Source organism: Pyrgilauda ruficollis, unplaced genomic scaffold, assembly GCF_017590135.1.
Source record: "Pyrgilauda ruficollis isolate IOZ18807 unplaced genomic scaffold, ASM1759013v1 scaffold207, whole genome shotgun sequence".
NCBI lineage: Eukaryota > Metazoa > Chordata > Aves > Passeriformes > Passeridae > Pyrgilauda > Pyrgilauda ruficollis.
Genome location: NW_024519985.1, coordinates 56,506 through 77,613, shown reverse-complemented (window position 1 = coordinate 77,613; position 21,108 = coordinate 56,506). Strand labels below are relative to the sequence as shown.

The window sequence follows — 21,108 nt, the reverse complement described above, 5'->3', positions numbered from 1 at the left end:
CGGGGTGTCCCGCTTGGTGTGCGGCCATGCGCGGGTCTCGCGTGGTGCTGCCGCTGTCGCTGCTCCTGTCCCTGTCCCTGCTCCTGCTGTCGCTGCCCGCCCTCAGCCCTGCGGGCGCTTCGCAGCGCTCCGGCGGCAGCAGGTGGGTAGGGGATGGGCTTCTGCCGCTGCAGGCGCCGGAGCGGGCCGAGGCGGGCCCGGACACCGGGCCCTGGCCGGGCTCCCGGCGGGAACTGTGGCTTGGCCGCCTGTGCTTCGCGGTGATGTTGCCGCGGTCCCGGGCCCAGAGACGTCTTCGTGCTGGGCCGGGGACTGGGAAAGGCTTCCCGGGGCCGACAGCACAGTGGCCGAGATGAAGCGAGGCTTGGTTACTCCGTGATGAGGCGTCTGGCGGGGGGAGCTGGGAAGACTGGGTTTAAGTAAACGGAGCTTTGGAGTGCTATGAGGAGACGGTCAAACAAGTACAGACCTCGAGACACTGTCAGTGAGGAAGATAGTTTCAGCTATTAGAGAGTAAAATCTCTCTTTGTAGATTGACCTTGTGATGCGGACCGAGAGGAGCTGTAATATATGGGCACTGATTTTGTTTTTAATCACTTTTTTTCCCCAGGAAATGTCAGAGTGATTTTTAATTACACTAACCGGGTGTCCACAAAGTTACTACAATGACAAGAGAGGCTTTCTGTCATTGATTATCTATGCAGACTGTACAACAGCTCATGTAAACTGATGAAAAGTTTATTTTCATAAAATAAAACTGTGTTGCATTTTTGGCATTATGTAATGTAAAATATGAAATTATGCAAGTATGGTCCATTTTATAGTTTGCTGGGGGGGGGGGCTTGTCTTTACAGGTCTGTGAGTCTAGTGTGTGTGGAAGAGTCACTGATTTTCAGAAGTAATACCCCTTATTCTACAGACATAATTTCTGATCATGGTGGACGAGATCCACTGTTCTGTGTGCAGTTGGATGACAGTAAGCAATCTTTCTTTTCACATATTTTGTTCATAGATCACCTCTGCTTAGGGAATATTTTTTTTAACTGCACCTTGTAATTGTTGCTAATTTTTTTGACTGTTACAGTTTCGGGGAGACCATAATGAATCTGGGTCTGATCACCAAAGGCAAAGGAAAAGATTATTACACTATTATTAAGGGTAGGGTTTCTGCCTGAGCACTTTAAATAAGTCTTTATCAATTGCTTATGTATCTGAGATTCCTTACATAGTTGTTTACACATAGACCAGCAGATAAGGGTTGACATTTAAAGAATACCACTACTATAATTTTCAGAAAGTGTTTTCTTACTGTGTTTTGGATTCTTTATTATATATGCTTATTTTCATCCTTTCTTCTCTGCTGGTGGTGATTTTTTTCACTGGTAATCATATATCCTGTAGGATATGCCATTAACATTATTTTCTCTTTTTGCTTTCCACATTGTGTCTCACAGTGTCTCACATTTGAACACTTACCATTTTCTCTTTTGTTTTATTTGTCTGGGAGTTGTGACCCACAATTCCATCTGCTTCTGACCTAAATTTTTGAGTGTTTTAGGTTGGGAGGGGCTCAGGAGATTAACAGGTACAACAGCTAGTCAAAACAAGGTTAGCTTTTTATTATCTTGTCTTGCTTTCAGCTCTTTATAGATTTTGTCTGAGTGTTTTGGGTACAGGGAAGAACCAAGAAATTATAAGAGCTTCATAATATATAGTATGATAGGTAGTAGCACTAGAACTTTATCCATTCCAATTTTCAGTAGGTCTCACAGTAAAGATGAATTTAGATAAGGGTTTAACCACAGCTTAAAGTACTGTCAGGGTCCTGGGCTTTTCAGCCTGTAACTTGGAATCTAAATTTTACCCTTTTCCCACACCACTTATAATATCTTAAAGGTTAGATTAAAAGGATTCTGAATTTTTAATGTTATGCACAGAAGAGAACATCTTTGTCCAGTTTGATGGCACCAGATTTTTTTAGTCATTTGATATTTGGGCCCTGTATCTATCACATGATGAGGCCCACTGAGGAGGCCTAAACATTTGACTGCATGTGTATGTTAGTTGTAGCACCCTAGGAACAGAATTCACTGTTCATATGGCCTTTTCTGTGCTTGTTGGAAGAACATATGGGGAAGACTTTTTTTGGGATCACCTGAAGGATCATAACGTTTTCTTGTAGAAACAGCCTTCTCCCTGGTGGCCTTTCCCATGAAATACAGAAACTCATATATTTTATTCAACTGATTGTGGCAGCAGCTTTTCCAGGATGGTGTGATGAGCTACCATTGCCAGAGACATAATCAAGCCCTAATGAATTATTGTGGCCGGTGAAAGTCATGCACAGGTTGACTTCACCTTGTTGAAACCATTACTAGCAGATTAAATTTTATTTTGCCTTTTCCTATGAGATTAAATATCCTTTAGTATCTAAACTTAAGCAGTTTGAATATCTTAAGTTTTGTTGCAGAAAGCATTTCCTTCCAGTTTTCAGGTATATTTTGCATTATGTAATCTTGTTAACCTGTGGTAGCAAGTATTCAGCTTTGATAATGGAAGAGTATGTCATGAACTGGATCCCAAATCAGTTAAATGGCTGTGAGCAGTGCAACTGCAAATGTTTTCTTTTTCAGTCTAATGAGGATACCCTAAGTGACTATTAAGCAAGTTGCTGTGCGCTCCTATTTTCGTGAACCTTGTAGGAGCTTAATATTTCCTTGACTTTTATCTCCTTGAAAGATTCGACTGCTTAATTAATACTGTATTTGGATATTAAAAAGCTTTTGTTTCTGCTAGCTGTGCTGTAACTTTGAGCATCTGCTCTGCCCTTGAAAAGCAGAATTGCATTGAGAGCTTAAGGTTCTTTTTTTGCTGTTCTTTTTTTCCCCCAAAATCTACGGGATTATGTAAATTCTTTTTGGTACTACTGTCATTGAGAATACTGCCACTTTTTCTTGTCAGTAGAATATGTAATCCTTGAGTCTTCTAAGATGCTTTATTTGAATGCATTGAAAAGTTATTCGTATTAGGATGAGTATGTAGAATGCCTTTAATAATTTACCATTTTATAACAGTGCTTTAGCAGTAATAAATTAATACATTATAGCATCATAACCATACCATTGAATACCACCAAATCAGGAAGGTATCACTGTTGGATACCAATAGAAAGTGTGGGTTTTTTTAGGATGCTTATTGTCTGTTCATACTTATCTTGGGTTTTACCAGTTACCAGTTTTACTTAATTATTTTGAATCCATTTAAGGTTACTCACAAATGGGTAATTAAATTTGTAATTCAGATTTCATGTGTGTCTAATATGGGCATCTCATGGAAATTACAGCACATATTAATATTGCTGTTAAGGAGTCTCATGCTTTTTGGAAAATCACTTTGTGTATTAATATTTGTTTCCCATGAACTGTACGCATGATATCATCCTGTTCTGTAGATCATATTAGCCTATTATAAGTGTTACTATGGATTAATTAATATAAGGCACCAACTAGCTTACAATTACTAAAGTTATTTCTCTTAAAAATATTGGCACAGTATTTACTCTTTTTTCTAGTAACCTAATATTGGAGGATTTCTTTTTTTTTTTCTCTTTTCAAACTCTAGCAAAGCTGAACTATTTTCAACAGCCACAGGATATCAAAGAATCTGATTTTGTGGAGTCCTTGGAGAAGTATGGCAGGCACTCTTTCTTAGCACCATCACAAATTCAGCCATCGTTCTCTGCTTTTTATCGTGTGAGTTGAAAGAAAATAGCAATCAATTTGCACATATGCTTTTATTAAACCTCTCTGTAATGATGTCTAATGAGAACAGATTGAAAGATTCTTATTTTGTACCTAGAAACCATAGTATCGTAGGATCATAGCATATCCTGAGTTGAATGGGACAAGGATCATTGAGTCCAGCTGCTGGCCCTGCACAGGATGCCCCAGCAATCCCACCCTGTGCCTGAGAGTGTTGTCCAAATGCTTCTTGGGCTCTGTCAGCCTTGGGACTGTGACCATTCCCTGAGGAGCCTGTTCAGGGCTCAACCAGCCTCTGGGGAAGAACCTTATCCTGATATCCAGCCTGAGCCTCCCCTGACACACTTCCAGCAGTTTCTTTGAGTCCTGTCCCTTGTCACAGAGAGCAGAGGTCAGTGTCTGCCCCTTGGGAGGAAGCTGCAGATTGCAATGAGATCTCCCCTCAGTCTCCTCCAGGTTCAACAAGCCAAGTGACTTTAGCCATTCCTTGTATGGCTTCCCCTGGAGACCCTTCACCATCTTTGTAGCCCTCTTTTGGATGCTCTCCAACAGCTTTATGGCTTATATTTTGGCACCCAAAAGTGTCCTCAGGACTCAAGGTGAGGCCATACCCGCATGCAGAGCAGAGTGGTAGCAGCTGGTGATGCTGAGCCAGATGCACCCCAGGACACAGGTGGCCCTCCTGGTTACCAGAGCTTATTGTTGAACTGTTTATCTCTCAGTACTTTCCATTCCTTAGTGTATAAAGTATTTCTGGTCAGTTGCCTTGTATTTAAGAGGTTGGACAACCTTTTAGACAAAACTGGATGTACACAAAGAAGTATAGATACGTCTCTTGCCCTTGGCATTAGTATTCCACTGTAACTTTGTGATTTCTCCAAATTCTCTTTTCAGGCTGGTGATCCAATCCTCATCTACTATGATTCGTCATCTGTATTGAGCATGCTTAGACAGCCAATAAAAATGGGAGCCAGTGGACTTTGTGTTGATGGAAATCCTGCTGGTTAGTAAAGGCAGAAGAATATCTTTGAGTGGTTTGCTTCTGTTTTATCTGTTGTCATGTCTTAACTCACCCAGGCTTCCTGGACACTAAAACCACAAGTTGTACTCGGATTTTTGCCAACTTGAGCAAGAGCTGCATGACTGACCCTGCCCTAGATGCTGCTTCCTACTACCATGACTTCACTGTGCTAAAGGTGCATTTCAGATTTCTTGCTTTTGTTCAAAATCTTAGTTGTTTGACTTTGCATTGCCTTCCACTGGGACTTCAGATAACTGTAAAACTGAAGGTCATCTGGTATGTCATTCCTGATCTCCCAGTTGCTGAGGCCTTCTTGCTGGGAAACTGTAGTAGCCGCTCTCTGACCACAGGGAGCAGCAGGCACAACTTTCCCAGGCATTGTCCTAGGGAAAGCTGTGAGAAGATCAGAGAAAAGAATGATAAACAATTCTTACCTTCACTTGCTGCACCTGTTGTTGTAAACATGCAGAATGTGTTATGGAGATTTGATTACCAAAGGGTGATTTCTTAATTGGCCAATGGTGATAGTGTTTAGATTCAAGAATGTATTGGACTGTTGATAAGGGCAATGAGTTTCTTAATAAGTATAGTATAATAAAATAATTGATCAGCCTTCTAGAATCATAGAGTTAATACTAATTATCACCATGTCGGGGACACCATGCTATGACAGGAAACATGTTAAAAATGTCATGACTAGTGGTCAATTCAATTCAAACTACTCTCCAATAAATTTCTGTCATTAGCAAATTCTTAGTGTATTTAACAGGTACTTCATTGATACTTCATAGTTCTAATGGCCTATCTAAAATTCTCTTGCATTTTAAACAGGTTGTTTATCAAAGTATTCCTGTCTGTTCCATCAGCTTGATCAGCCAAGCAGTACATGTTCTCAGTAAAGAATTAGGGTGTTTTTTTTACATAAAGTGCTATCTCTAAAATCATACTGATGGCCCCTTATTAATATTAGCTCTATTTATATCCATATCAATTTCTCTACTATTTATCCTGACAATAAATTCAAAGTAACCAGTTTACTGTTCTGGGTTCATCCCTCTGGTTTTACTGAATGCTTATATGAAAATGTCTCCTCTCACCTTGTAGAGTTTTTCTGCTTTTCCAAGAGGAAACAACATTGTAAATAGGAGTACTTATTAAGGCTGAAGACTCAGTATACCCTTATACTGGAAATCTAAATCTACTTAACTAGTAGAGAATAGTCTATTGATCAGATTTAATTCATGTTTTCAGGGCTTTCTTGTCACTGTTGCAAAAGTACAGTTTTCCTTAACTGGATGCTGAAGTACTTACTTGATTGCAGAAGATGGAGTTTCAGGAATGGATCAGAGATGTGACACTTAAAAGTACCTGCATTCTGCAGGACTTTAACTAGGCCAAGCTTAAATTTGTCTTTTGGTATTTTAAAATACCTTCTGTGAACTGTGTCTGTGATTTATAGATTACAAAATTATGACTTTTCGCATTGGGAATAAGCAAAGTATTTTTGTCAATATAATATTCAGATTATTTTGTAATTACTTTATGGCTTTAGTCACAAACACAGCAATTTACTTCACTTTTTATTGGTTTTGTAAAATGGTTTGCTTATTTTCTCCAGGTCCCAATTAATGACACCGTTATGCCATCCATGAAGGTCAGTCTCTGTTGCCAATGAAAAGAATTTCTGGTTCTGAAGGGAAAACGGGATTGTGCTGTGTCTAAGACAAGATTTTTCTTGACAAAAGCAGGACATTATAGAAAAAAAGGACATAAATAAGGGTGTATTTTTCAATGAAAGGGCATAGATAGGACTAAAGTCAGGGAGGTAGCTTGTTTTCCTGGAAAAAGATTGGGGATCTGGAGCAGTGTGATGTGCCCCCCAGCTCACAGCAAGGAGGTAAATCTGACTTGGATGGAAAAGCAGTGAAAAAGAGTAAAAAGTGCACTCTTCTTATAAACAGTTACTAATTGTTAATATGCTTACTGTCTCCAGGTAAATGTCACTGCAGTCTCACCACCTGGAGCTCCCCACATGAAAGACGATACATGCACCAATGTTGTTTCTGAGGTATGTGAATCTTCTTTCCTTTTTGAGCAGCTTACCACAGGCTTAAACCCATTGCCCTATTACCTTACTCTGTCTCCTGTTATTCTCTGAATTGGACTTTCAGGTGATCTATGAGATAGAATATAGTGGCACAAGTGGGATTCAGAGTGTTTCTGTCCAGTTCAAAGTCAGCAACATCTCTGTGAACTCCGGATCCTCTCTGCAGCAGCGCTTCACCATGCACTTCTGGGTTAGTATTCCTATCGTCCCTGGAATTTTACCACATTTGTAGTCTGTAGCTTGTGGTTCATTTTTGTACTGAAGACACCTGAAGACGTTAGAGCAGTTTCACTGTGGTATAGTAGTAACAGAACCCTGGGGTGCAGATGATAGAAGAGGAGAGGCATTTCTGGTCTCAAATAAAGCATGGTAGTAGAAAAATGCAGGCTCAGCACAAGCATACAATCTTTCATTGCACAAATTTCAAGGAGCTGATTATTTTTATATGACTATTTTTACTCTTGGTTCGGTGGTTTGGTTTTAGGTGTTTTTAGTTTGTTTGGGGGTTTTTGGTGTTTTTTTTGAGGGTAGGATTTTGGGTTGTTTTTGTTTGTTTGGTTTGGTTTTGGGCTGTTTTGTTTGGGGTTTTTTTTGTTTGTTTCTTTTGAGGAGGGTTTGTTTTTTGGTTTGTTTTGCTGGGGGATTTGGGTTTGTTTTTCTGGGGGGCGTTGTTTTTTGTTTTTATTTGTTTGTTTGTTGAGGTAGAAGGGAAGATGATAAGTCAGCAGCATTGCCTTGTGAAGGAAAGGGTTGAAGCTAGGCTGTGTCTGACGTGTTTAGTGTTTGTGAAAGAAGTTACTAAATTTATTCCAGGTACTTAACTTTGCCTGTGCAGCAGGAAAGAAAGTTACTTTGAAGGGGGTAGAAATCTGGGAAATACTAATGTGTGTTAAGTTCACATAAATCGTGTCCCATGGAGGCAATGTAAAATTGGATAAGTGATGACCTCAGGAGTTGGTAAGCATGCAATGCAAATTTGTTGAAGTTATGGTCAGAGTGACATACAACCGTTTAGAAGTAGAATGGTCCACTAAAAATCAGGGTCAAAGCTGGGTTTGTTCTGCAGTTCTTCTGTAGAATCGCCCTGACTATCTGTTCACTTCCTCAGAGACAAATGTTGAGTGATAGCAATTCATTGTATTGAGAGCTTTCCTGGTATTATCCACATATCAGGATACTGACATTTAGTTTTTTACCACCTGGACTGCAAATAAAATTAGCCAGGTAAGAAAGAGTCCTTGGAAACAAATAGTTTAAGTAGTATATCATAATCTGTCATTCAAAAAACAGCTTACATTTACATTTTTGAGAATGCAAATTTGATCTTTGGAGATGAATGGATGTCATTGGTGCTAATATTTTCCTCTTTTTCCTCTTTGTAGACCAGGACTCTTTCTCATATGTTGCCTAGAAGTGGAAACCCTGGCTATAATACTGGAGCACCACTGGTGATTGCAAACAGTGGTGCCATGCAACATGTATCCTTTTTCTGCTGTGAGTTGTTGTTTATCACTGGGGCTTTTTTTGATTTCTGTTACTGCACTGTCTGAACTTTTATGGTGCCCTAATAGGGATAAGGAGGAATATGGGGTGAGTGGATTGTTAAATACGAGTGTTGTATGTTGTCTTGTTTATACCTTTGTTTGGCTTCTTGATGTGCAGTCTGTCAGATGAGCATATTAAGGAGTGAAAGTGATGGAAGTTGTTCACAATTTCTCAGGCACACAGTACAATTTGGAAGGAATATGAGAACAGGCTGCAAAATCAGGTAACAACACACTCTGCAGTCATCCTTTCTAGCAGTTGGAAGTTGTGGACTCAGCATGTTTTTCTGTAGTCTCTCATGTGCTGCTGTGGAGCCTAGGTCCTTCCCTGAGTTCTCCAATGTGTCTCTACCGATCTTTCTCATACTCCTAAGAGAATGTATAGGAAAGATGGTGGACTGCTAGAATAATCTGAACATTGTGAAGGTCTTCTGGGACATTTTGAGGCTCTAGTCTGGCAATATGTCTTGGGCAAGAGTAGAGTTGACAGGGCAAGTGTAGGACCACTGATGCAGTAAGATGACTGAAGAGCTGTCAGTTTTCCTCATCATTATCCCTGCCATATTCTTCTCCTTTCTCATTGCTGAGAGGATTGAAACTGCATCTGTTTAATACCAATACTTGTTGACCCATTTTAAGAGCAGAAGAAATACTTATTGCAAAGAAAGGATGTTGATAAGTGTGATAGTGGTTTGGGCGCTTTTTTTTTTTTTTTTTTTTTTTTTTCATGGAAATCACTTCCTTAAAGGTGTTCTTTTCTCACTTCCAGCCTATCCCCAACACTGGAAGACAGTAACTGTAGCTACATACAGCAGAAGTTATACAAGGCTTTTCAGGGGATGAACAGAACAGAAGCCTTTGCTATAACTGGCAGTGCTCATTCAAACCAGGCAGAAGAGTTGATGACCATTCTGATTCAGAACTGCAGTGTGCAGGTAATATGAATGCAAAAAACCACCTGTAAATATTTTTTCCTTTCACATCTTTGTATTGCCTTGGGGAGGTGGGGGTATCTGGACTTCTTTTGTATAATGATCCTATGACTCTCAGGGGTCTTATTATGTGAAAGCAGTCAGTATGGTTCATATTATTAGAGTATTAACAAAAAAAACCCTCAAACTCAACAAACCCTCACAGATTTCCTATCTCTTGAATCCTGTTCCTGCTATTTAAATGGGCAAAAAGTTAAATACTGAATCCAGTGTTATATTATATTGTTTTCTGATGGCCTTTTAGAACTGATAATAGCTGGCTACTTCCTATTAATTATAATTATAATCCTTTCTGCTTTTCCAGAATAGGGAATATTTTTATAGGATATTTATATCCTATTATATTACCTAATAAAGTTAAAGTTTGTGAGCCAATTGTATTGTAATGATTGTTAATCTGTGGGGGTATGGCTAAGTGGAATGTGAAATCCAAGACGTAAAGCTGAGACAAATTCTAATTGGAACTGAGATGACAATGAGATGTATGTAGCTCCAGAATGGGTGGTTGATGTGACCAGAAGTTACAGAGATAGGACTGAAGTGATTGATTCAGTTTCTGAATCAATCACTTCAAAGGACCATTATGGCCAAGGTGTAATATTTTGGATAATACAGGTCACTGTATTATCCAAAATATTACACTTTGGCCATAATGGTTCTTTATCACTTTTAAAACACTATATTAAACTGATTAGTGTATATTTTATTTTCAGGCTGTGAATTGCACTTCCTGTTGTATGGTTCCTGTGACCCTGGAGATACAGATATTGTGGACTAAAGTGGGCCTTCTATCCAACCCACAAGCTCAAGTACTGGGTACACGGCACTTTTACCAGTGTCAGCCCCTCAAGGTATGGAATCAAAAACCCTCCCTCACACACAGAGGTAATTAAAGGGCGTTTACAGGTTATTTAAGAACCAAAGAATCAAGTTATCTTGAAACTAAGTTGAGATTTATTGAATTTTAGCAGTTGTCTGGCTGCAGTGGTAGCCTTTATAGAGCAAGGATATTTTGTGGTCTTTTCAGTACTGTCCTCACTCAGTTGTACAGCTGGAAAAGATACTTTCTTTCCACCTCTGAACCACTTTCTGCCACTTAAGGACTCAATCTTTAAACTTTCAGTTATGGTTTAAAGTTGTAGTATGGTATAAAGTTGTAGTTACAAACATCCAGTAACTCCATGTTTTATATTTAGTTGTCTCTTAAAGCCTTGATGTGGGATTTGAGTTTAGTAATATTTCACAGACTCCATAGAATGCTGATAATCTATGCAAGGAGATATTTCTGTTCCTCTAGAGCTTCTGAAATAACCAGTAGGTAGCTGAGGAAGTGGCTGATGCTGATGGCAGCATATTTGGAGAACTGGGGAGGAAGGCTGCAAGCCAGAAAGAGGGTATTCAAGGCCAGGTGGTTGGAGTTCTGAGCTACCTGATACAGTTGAAGGCATCCTTGTTCATCATAGAAGGCTTGAACTAAATGACCTTTAAAGGTCCCTTCCAGCCCAGACCATTCTGTGATTTTGTGATGTCAGCAGGAATGTGTCAGCTAACATGACCACAGAGGACAATGAGCAGGCTTTTTCAAGCATGTGTCAGTGGATCTCATTGTGATTTTTTTTTTTTTTTTTGATATCACATAGTCTTTTGGGCAGCAGAAATATTTCAAGGCTTACACTTCTCTGTAAGGGCTTTAGGGAAAGCAGCTGACACCCGCCCGGGCATCTTCATGACTGTGAGGAAGGTATCTGTCTGATCTGTTAACACTCTTTGAAATTAAGACTCAGTCTAAATGAGATTTTACACACTTGTTTGAATGCATGTCGTGGTACCCTTTTGTTCTCCCTTCTTGCAAAATACATGAAGAGGATAGGAAGATGTTAACCATGTAAAACTCATATTGCCCTGAGGCAAAGTGATACCTCCACCCCATGAAAATATTTTTTAAATCATCTATTTCATGGCTTCCTTAATAAAACTTGTGTCTGAGGAAGAAGACTTGCATTCCTAGTAAAAGTGTAGGGTGCAAATCCCTCAGGACTAGCTAATCAATAAGAATGAGATTCAGATTTGATTTGCTTGAGCAACTGATGCTAATTACTTTAGACCTTTAAGGTATATTGCAAAGCTAATTATAAGAAAGCAAGTTTCTGGCAGCAAAAAAACCTCATGCCATTAAAATCAGTACTGACTTCATCAGTGACATCACAAATCCACAAATTAGGATTGTTAGTAAAGACATTTTAGGAAAGGACCAACTTGCTCTGTAGCCAGCGGTTATGGAGCGTGACTATTTGTAAGCATACTAGGCTGCACATTACTTTCAAATTATGCCACTTCCCAGCTTTAGCCTACAGATTCTCTATCTGAGAACTATCCTATAGTTCCTTCAATATTCTTTAGAGAAACCTTTTTTTATTTAGACAACACTGTGTCTCTGGAAAGTTGCCTGGGTAACTGACCAGAAAACAGAGAACCCAGGAAAGACATCCCAATTTCCACACCCATCCACAATATCTATCACATTTATATTTGGACTTGATGAAAATACAGGATGTTTTGAAATGATGTAGAGTTCTACAAGAGCATGCTGGAAGTTGCTAATGATTGCCTTCTCCTTCAGCTGTTCAGGAGGGATTGTGTATGGAGTTTTTTTCCCTGCACTAATCTCTCTGATTTTAAGGCAGTTTTTGAAGGTCCAGACACTTAAATCAATCATCTTGAGGCTTCTTGTTGACTAGGGCAACTTAGCCTGTTTTTGAGTGTGTTTACACTTTGATAGGAGAACTTAAATCTCTCAGAAGTGTTGGGGAAATTCTACTTGTAACTGCTCAGCAGTGGTGAGTTGTGATCAAGGACTGATCTGGCATGGTGGTCAAGAAGGTGTTAAACTGGCTGGAAGCAGGAACATTAGGACACCTTGTAAGTGAGCGAAGTTTCCAGGTGATGAGAGAAGAAATAGCCTCAGCAGTGTCTTGTAGCCATTCTGGAGCAGGAACTGCTCAGGGGCCACCTTTGGGCAGCAGAGCAGGCCTGGGGGATGGACCCACAGCTGGTTGAAGGTCCTCATGCTGATGCTCTCAGGAATGGTGCTGCAGATGCAAAGGTGCACAAGGAATCTGCTCATGATGCCTCTTTACACACTCCATGTAGAACCAAGACTGGATGCAATGCATTGTTAATTTTTTTTCTTTAATAAATAAATATTTATTTATTTTTTTAATTTGCTTTGCGGGATGCCACAAAAATTCCCCAGTAAGAGTTGCAGCATTTTTTTCTTAAGAGTCATGAACTCTATCTTGCAAATTTTTTGAATGCTTCCTACAGAATTTTACTGTAAAGGCAATCTTAGAAATTCTTCTCAGGGAAGTGATTGAGGTGGTAGTTTCACAGGTTGGCTTAAACCAGTGCAAGCACAGAAGGTGTGCTGCCAGTAAATGCCCTCTCAAATGTTAGCATGCAGAAGTGGGGCAGGGAGTGAGGTTGCTCTTTTGGGAGCAGCATGGTCTTAAATCAGCCCAAGGTAGCCATGAAACTCCATGTAGTTCAAAGAGCTAGTATATTAGTTTTCTTGCAGCATTCCGTTAAAACAGGAAAAAGCTGAGGCCTTAGAGGTTCAGTCCCCTGTGTGATCTTCACTGATCTGTCTCCTTCCTGAAACAACATCCTAAAATGTGAGCAATAAATTTAAATTGTATTGGGTCCCTGCTTTAGTTTATTGACATTTATTGATAGGATTGCATCTTGTGTCAGTTCTTTCTGGTAGCAAGCACTTGTCCAAAGAGCCAGCTGATCTTTTATAAAATATAAAGCTAGCTTGCATCTGTTCTTATTACTAAGTAGTTGGTATGTCTTTCCTCTGAGTAGAAGGCGTACTGTAGCAGAGCTTAAGTCACTGCAGCCATTTTGGAGATCGCTAGCATACAGTGCACAGTAGCTACTGATCTTCACTACACCCTCAAATTTACATGCTAAGTATCAATTTTGGGAAAGAGGTCTTACTCCTCTGAAAACTTAGGATGCTTAACTCTTAGCATCCCAAAGACGTCATGCTTGCCAGTCATCTACAGTGAGTCCCATTAGAAAATTGAGGAGGGGTATGCCTTTTGTATTAAGACTGCTAAACTCTTTCTGCTTTCCTTCTTGTTGCAGTTTCTAAACATGAGCATGGTGCCTGTGACAACTGTCGTTACCTTCACTGACATGACAGATTGGCCAGAACCTCCACAAGGCCAGCCTCAAATGCACTGGAAACTCCCATTTGACATCTTTTTTCCATTCAAGGTAGCTCTGAATGTAGAAAGAACTTGCAGAGGTGATCTGGCTGGGTATTTATTGTTGATTCTAATAATGTCTAGTATTTTCTGCTTTTGAAGTAGATGGAGCCTGTATTTAAAAGTGTGGTGAGTGAATTGATATATTCAGAATATGACCCAGATGATGGAGTTTTGTCATCAGGTTTTTATACCATTTCTGTGATATCTGTGTGCCTTCTGGTCTTGGATTAAGCCATGTGGGCTGCTTGTCCTCTCATGTTCCTGTTCTTTGTATATGAACCATCTGTGAACATCACTGCAGTGACATACTTGAGAAATTTAGAGATCCAGGGACATCCGAGGAAGAGAACATTAAAACTTATCATTCTGTGTCCCCAGAAACCAAGAATGCTCTCTAAACCAGAGAGTATGGAGAGAGAAGCAAAGTTCAATCAAAGCATTTTGGAGCTGCTTTCCTGTAGGAGAGGCATTTGATTTTTCTATATGGAACTAATTGAACATTTAAAATATAGGAGCTCTCCCAGGGGGCCTGAATTCTTATTTTATGAGTAAACGTGGGCCAGTCACCCCTAACCTGTCCTTTTTAGATGACAACTGCACCTCTGTGACATTTTTTGAATCTTGATTTTCTGTGTCTTTTCAAATACAAATATTCATTTGAAATTTTCATGGTTTAATCACTTTTTACATTAGCAACACTGTTGCACAGAGCAAAGTAATTGTAAATGCTCTGAAATACAGCTGAATTTTAGTGGTTTGTCAAAACATCTTCCTTCCTGATCTTTTTTTTCCCCCTGGGAGAAATGGGCCTGAATGGAGTTTTTCCTAGATAAGGAACATTCTTTTATTCCAGATAGGAACTGAAAATAACTACTGAAATTCTAGTAGCACATCAGAGAGACTTGTGAATAGTTCTGAAGCTAAAACATCGACTATTTTAGGAAAATTTGTAGTTGTATTATGAGACTGAAGCTTGCTACAATACCTTACCTCTGGCTCAATCTCTGAGACCAAGAAATAAATTTATTGGTTTTGAAGTTAAAGGTGGTCTGATTATCTAGACTGCCCTTTGCCGTCACACAGGAAATCTGCTTAATTGTTCCAGGAAGCTGTTGGATGAAAGTATATTCTTTTAGCAAAAGATTTTATTATTTATCTTCTTCGGATGATGGAAAAATCTGCTCCATCTCATGTCAAGTGCTCCAATGGAATCAATAAGGGCCAAAAATTTCAGAGCCTAGTTTTAATAAAATGTATTTGTTGCTTTTGTACCTATACTGCACATAGCAGCTCTGTTGCTTCTCCTCATTACAAACTTAAAAAGGAATGCAAAAAATAAACTGAAAAACTAGTAATTAGTGAGGATATCAAAGGAGATAACACAAGTAAAACAAAACTACAACCCATCTAAAAGCTTCTGAGTTAATGTCACATATTTATCTTTGTCATTATTTGCATGGTTTCTTAGCTGGGAACGAATTCTGTGCAAGTGTCTGCAGTGTCCGTTGATTCCTGTTCTGGGACAGCCCAACCAAGCTGGTGTGAGCATTCAGAACTGTGTGCATTCCAGTATTACACAGGACTGTACCATTACACAGTACAGCAACAGCCTTTGATTTTTAGATACATGTGGCTTCTCAGATGTGCCTGTAATACCTTTGAAAAGCTTTTCTCGGAACACGTTTGTAGTGTGTCCCATGTCCTCTCATGTCCTAATTTGTGGAATTCAGGAAATTAATTTAGAGGTGACAGTAACTGAATTACAAAGGGTTAGCTGGAGAAACTTCCCAAATGTAACATGTCAATGCTAAATGTGTTGGGATAGGGCTTGAATAAAAAGGATCTGGCATCCTTGTTTTCTGCATTATTGAGGTAATTCACTTAGGTATAACCACAGAGATACTGTTCACTCTATAGGCTGCAAATACATGAAATGCTGTAAGTATGCATCACTTTATACACTGTAATTATCTGTCATAATTATCTAACCTCCAGCATGTCCTATTTTTTAGCTCATGTTTGTCTCCTTTCACATTTTGTCATAGCAAGAAATAAGAGCTGGAAAGAGCCTTGTCCATATTCTGGTCCAGCCTGAATTAAGGCATATTCAAATTCTATCTGCACGACAGCAGTGCTTGTGGGTTTAGAATCTGCAGTTTCCTATGGCAGTGCATTTTCATGTCTACTTTATCACGCTGTGTTTTTCCCCTCTGCCTGATCTGAAATAGCCTGTGTTGCAATTCAGTATCAGGCAACGTTATGACACTGTCACAGGCAAGGCAGACTCATATGTCACTTGTACAGGAATGGAGTGTTTGTACTCCATGTCAAAGGGCTGAGACAAAACTCTAGTTTCTCTGCTGCCAGCATTCTAGCTAGAGCCATCTTTCCCACATCTCCCTTTTTTGAGGCAGTAACACTGTTTTACACTGTCCGAGTGAAGACGATCTTTACTAGGTAATTTTTAAAGTCCGTTCCAAACATAACCCTCGTTTCTTTAGAAGACATAATTTTAGATTTCAAAGCAGGAGCAATTGTAGAAGCCAGGGGCGGGGCGGGGCCGGAAGCGACGGGAGGCGGCAGGGACTGAGGCAGCGGAGAGCTGGGCCGCGCCGTGCAGAGTCAGGCGGGTGAGTGGGGCCGTGCCGAGCCGAGCCAGGCAGCGCCGAGCCGAGCCGAGCCGTGCCAGGCAGCGCCGAGCTGAGCCGGTCACAGCGGCCTCGGGCGTGCCCGGAGCGGAGAAGCGGGCTGGGCGTCGGGCGCGGGGTTGCGGCTCGGCTGGACCCGGGGGGAAAGAAGTGAGCTCAGCCTGAGAGCTGCCGGGGGCACCGCACGCCGCCGGTGTCTCGGACCCCGCAGACTCCAGAGCTGCACAGATTCGGGGTCGCTTTTTCTCGGCGGTCTCAGAGCGTTACTGCTGCGGGGAGTTACTGGCAGTGTGAAATTGCAGTTTGATCCCCTGCGGGCACCCGACGAACTGGTAAGAGCTGCACGGGCCTCATCCATCCGGAGATCAGTGAGAGCAGAGCTGTTGCTCCTCTAGAGGTTTCTTTTTCCTTGCCGGTTTCTGGTGCCTACATGCAAGATTTCTCCGTGCCCAAAGAAAGTATTTAAACCCTCCTGACACTTGCATGACAGCTAACAGTCACTCCCTAGGTTTTGACCCGACTTTGTGATAAGCCTGTGTTCTTCACATACTGTTTCTTCACAGTAGACAGAACAGGATCAGATTAGAGGTTTTTTAAAGTAACCTGATAGCTCTCTGGAAAGAGTAATCAAACTGTAGATAATAGAGATTGAAGCAAAGCTTACATGGTTTACCGGAATTATTTGACAACTGTTTTTATATTATGAAGTCAAGAGTTTTATTTTTTTCAAATGAAAAATAACTCAAATATTTCCATATGCTTATAAAAATTTTCCACATGCTTATGTCTATGGCAATGCTGTACCATAAATCTGATGGATACTTGGAGTGTTTACCTTCTTCCTCTTCCCATATTTGCTCTTGAGAAGAAGTTTATAAAGGGTTAAAATAAACTTTTCTTCTTTTCTGCTGTGTAGTAAACTATTTATGTTTAATCACTTTGGAAATAATATTACCTGTTCCATATTTGTATCAGTGAATATTTTTTGTAGTGTAAATTGTTTTGCTGATTTTTTTTTTTTTTTTGCTGTATTTCCTTGCTCTTCTAAGCTACTGTTTTGTCACGATTGTCATAAAAATTGTGTTCAATAGCAAAGTAAGCATCTTTCAGGCTTAGGTTGAGTAATTCTTCAGCTGTTCTTACTGCACGTTGTGTTACTAGGAATACAAAAGCAGTGGTGTTCTTATGGTTTTCTGCAGCATCTGGGGAAGAAAACATCTGAGAATCACTGTGCATGATACTCTGAAAAGTGAGTTCAAGATGTAGTGAAAAAAAAAGTAAATAGAATAGTAAAAATTATCACTTAAGGAATGAAATGCAGAATAAAAGACCATATTATGCCAGTATATTAATCCTTTCTTTGTCCAGATTCGAGTACTCTGTTCTCTACTCGTGTTCCGGACTCTCCCTTGGCTAGTATGCAGCACTGTGTTTGGGCTAATCAAGGAGGTGGAGGAAGAGCAGTGGAAATCATTACATATATATGAGATAGGCTTGATATAAGGAAAGCAGGAGCATCCTATGCTGATGTCTTAGTGGCAGTGTAGTCTAAGGAATTGCTGCACTTCTCTCTTTCTGGTGCTAATATTCACTTGTATAGATGGGTGGGTCAATTAGTCTCTGACCAGAATATTACCATGATCAAGCTGCCTTGCTTGGGGACAGGAATTGCAGCTTTGATCAGAAGGGGTGGCAAAACTGGAGCACCTCTGGTGCTAGAATTGTTCAGGGACAACTTGAGCATGACAGCAGATGGAGGAATGAGGTAGGTGCACTGCAAGTCTGTAAAATCATCAGTGGTATGAAGGTGAATAACCCCAGTCTCCACAAAGCTGGAAACTAGGGGAGTATTCAACTAGTTTTGATTGCTTTCTTGTCCTACCCATGTACTTTATCTCAGCATCTGATAGACTGCTGTTCTACCTATGAGTTTTGTTTTATTTTACTTGTTTACCTATGTGATGTCTGGCAGTTGTACAACCTTCATTTGATGGATGTAGGGAAACTGGAACAGAACTGGGATGCTAGTTATATCATCATTATCTTAACAGCTGCTGCAACCTGACGTTTTGCGGCTCACTGCTCAAAACAGGTGGTAGAAGAAAGTAGCAATATTTGATTGAATCAAGAGTAAAGAGATGTTAGGAAGAAGGAAATGCTTGAAAGATTTTACTTAATCCTGTCTTGAGGTTTATTAGTGGTTTAATCATGCTTGATTAAATTAACCTGTCCTTATGTTCCTCACTTAGAAAGTTTGATTAAAGCAGATACTCTGTGTGATTTTTTTCTCTTTTTGTGTATTTTTAATTAGCTGGGGAATAAAATATTTGCATAGAGATGTACTTGTGTTTCTTGCAATTATGTCTGGAATGCAGGTAGGTGGACTGAAGCATGTGTGCCTACACAAATGGTTATTACCATCAACATAGTTCCATGCTTTTTTTTGAAGATGGAGCTCTCTTTAGGATTACTGAAGGTTCACTACCTTTAACTGTCTGAAACCACAGTTTTACATTTCTCACTTCTTACTATGCTTGCACAGTACACTAAGGTAAGTAACTGCTGACAACATAGGAAATCTAGAATTCCCTGCCACTAACAAGGATCCTTCCATAAAAACTACTGGTTTCATGTAGCAAATGAAAGTACTGATTTATTTTGTATGCATTTTCTCTTACCAATTCGATACCTATTTGAGTATCTGAAAAAGAAAAGCAGCTCCTCAGTATCTGCAATGGTTATGGGGAACTTGTTGCTTTTTATTTGGAAGCACATTTTGTAGAAGTTGTATATGCTAAAAATTGGCCAGGTGAGCTTAAAATGAGACCATTTCCATTTCTTGTTAGCTTTTCAAAATGAATCACAATATTCTGTGTTGGAAGAGACCTACAAGGATCACAAAGTCCACCTGCTGAAAGGCTTGACTTGATATAAAAAAAGGGCTTGTCTTAATTAAAAAAAAAAAAAAGTCGTCTGTTGTGATACACCTTTAGTTACCATTCTGGGTTTTTTTTGTGAGTGACCAACATTCTGGTGTTGTCATTGGTTTTACTCTGCAATTGCTAATAGTTGGAGTGGGGAGGAGGGGAGAGCAGGGCTTATGTGCATTATGATGATTAAACCAAATTCCACTTCTGGCAAAGTAATGATCTCCAAATAGTCTTCTAATAAAGTGATGACCTTATTTTTGCGGTATGGTGTTTTTTGTTGTTTGGGGTTTTTGGGGGGAGAAGGATGGGGAGAATCTTGTGGTTTTGGTATTTTTTCTTCTTTTTAGTGGGAGCTGGCGGAGTTGTTTCCCTTGTTTGGAGAGAGTGATATGTTAATGTCAGATAATTGTGAGTTGGATTTTCTATTAATTCTTGAGACAGTGAAGTTTTTCCAAACATCTTAAACTCCACTTCCCACCGCTTGAATATTCTTCATTCTTTGTGAAGTTTTCTCTGCAATTTTGACACCTTAATTTAAGATTGTTTCCCGATCCCAGAAGGTGATGCTTACAATTTAAAAAACCAAAACAAAACTAAAAAATAAACAGCCCCCCAAACAAATAAACAAAAATAGCCCACATAATAACTCCCTTGCAACAATATGGGAATTGATACTGTTGGGATTTGTTTGACTTCTAATAGGAATATAATAATGATAATATAGGTGAGGACAGGAAACAGTATAACTAGTGTCTGAGTTAAACTGGAGGACTACGGTGGATTTGGTGGTGTCTTTGAACATGAAAAGCTGTAGATTTGTGCTTTCTGCCAATTGCAGTGATGAGTACTTGAAGATGACACTGAGTTGGGCAGGGCAGGAGTGTTTATCTGCTGTAGTGCAGGAAGGCTCTCTAGAAGGATCTGGACAGGCTGAATTGATGGGCCAAGACCAGTGGTATGAGGGTCAACAAGGTGAAGTGCTGGTCCTGCCCGTGGGTGACAACAGCCCCATGGAGTGCTCCAGGCTGGGGGAAGAATGACAGGAAAGGGCCAGGTGTGCTGGTCAACTGGCTGAAAATGAGCCCAGGTGACAAAGAACACCAATGGCATCTGGCTTGTATCAGCCATGGTGTGGCCACATGCCCAGGTTAGTGACCATTGCCCTTCACTGGGCACTGGTGAGGCCTACAGCTTTAATCTTGAAGCCAGTTTTGTAAGAAGGACAGTGAGGGACTAGAGCGTGTCCAGAGTAGGGAATGGAGCTAGGGAAGGGTGTGGAGCACAAGTCTCATGAGGAGAAGCTGAGGTAGCTGAGGGGGTACAGCCTGAACAAAAGGAGGCTCAGGGGGAAAACTTCTTGCTCTGTACCATCCTCCCTGACAGGAGAATGCAGCCAGGTGGGAGTCTGGCTCTGTTCCCCCAGAACCAGTAACAGGATGAGAGGAAATGGCCTCAAGAAGTGCCAAGGGAGGTTCAGGTTGGATATTAGGAAAAACGTCTTCACAGAAACTGGCACCTTTCACTGCTCACAGCAGTGGTAGAGTCACCATCCCTGGAGGGATCTAGAGCACCCGGCAGTGCCCCTGGCAGTGCTTTTCCTGGCTGTGTAGATGTGACACTTAGGGTTGGATTAGGGCCACCACGGTTGTGGATTGGCTGCATCCAAGGCCACTGCAGGCAGGGATTGGTGGACTTGATGGCATTAGGCTTGTGGTTGGACTCAGTAATGTTAAAGGTGTTTTCCAAATTCCTAAATGTGTGCAGGTGTGAAATACAAAGCTGTGTTTTGTGTCAGGTACATACAGGAAACGTGTCTATCTGTGATTGTGAT

At 40.4% G+C, this 21,108-nt stretch overlaps 2 protein-coding genes across 5 annotated transcripts in view; both read left to right on the top strand.

Moving 5' to 3' along the window:
• TCTN3 (tectonic family member 3) lies at window positions 1-19,531 on the top strand. Of its 3 annotated transcripts, XM_041467344.1 has the most exons (14): window positions 24-142; window positions 920-976; window positions 1,085-1,158; window positions 3,622-3,752; window positions 4,656-4,764; window positions 4,839-4,957; window positions 6,401-6,436; window positions 6,776-6,850; window positions 6,954-7,079; window positions 8,272-8,383; window positions 8,552-8,657; window positions 9,203-9,368; window positions 10,139-10,276; window positions 13,575-19,531. In XM_041467344.1, exons 3-14 carry the CDS (start codon window positions 1,101-1,103, stop codon window positions 13,794-13,796), a joined length of 1,398 nt encoding a protein of 465 aa, XP_041323278.1. In that variant the 5' UTR covers window positions 24-142; window positions 920-976; window positions 1,085-1,100; the 3' UTR covers window positions 13,797-19,531. The 3 variants fall into 3 exon arrangements, with proteins under 3 accessions (XP_041323276.1, XP_041323278.1, XP_041323277.1); XM_041467342.1 differs by lacking the exon at window positions 1,085-1,158 and having other exon boundaries at window positions 1-142; window positions 855-976; window positions 8,272-8,367; window positions 8,560-8,657; XM_041467343.1 differs by lacking the exon at window positions 24-142 and having other exon boundaries at window positions 852-976.
• Window positions 16,281-21,108, top strand: part of ALDH18A1 (aldehyde dehydrogenase 18 family member A1) — a 32,727-nt gene continuing 27,899 nt past the window's right edge. Inside the window, exon 1 of one of the 2 annotated variants that reach the window (XM_041467336.1) lies at window positions 16,281-16,329. The gene's annotated coding sequence lies outside the window, so the exon portion shown is untranslated. Of the gene's footprint in view, window positions 16,330-16,581; window positions 16,680-21,108 lie in introns of those variants that run through there. The other variant, XM_041467335.1, reaches the window with a different exon arrangement.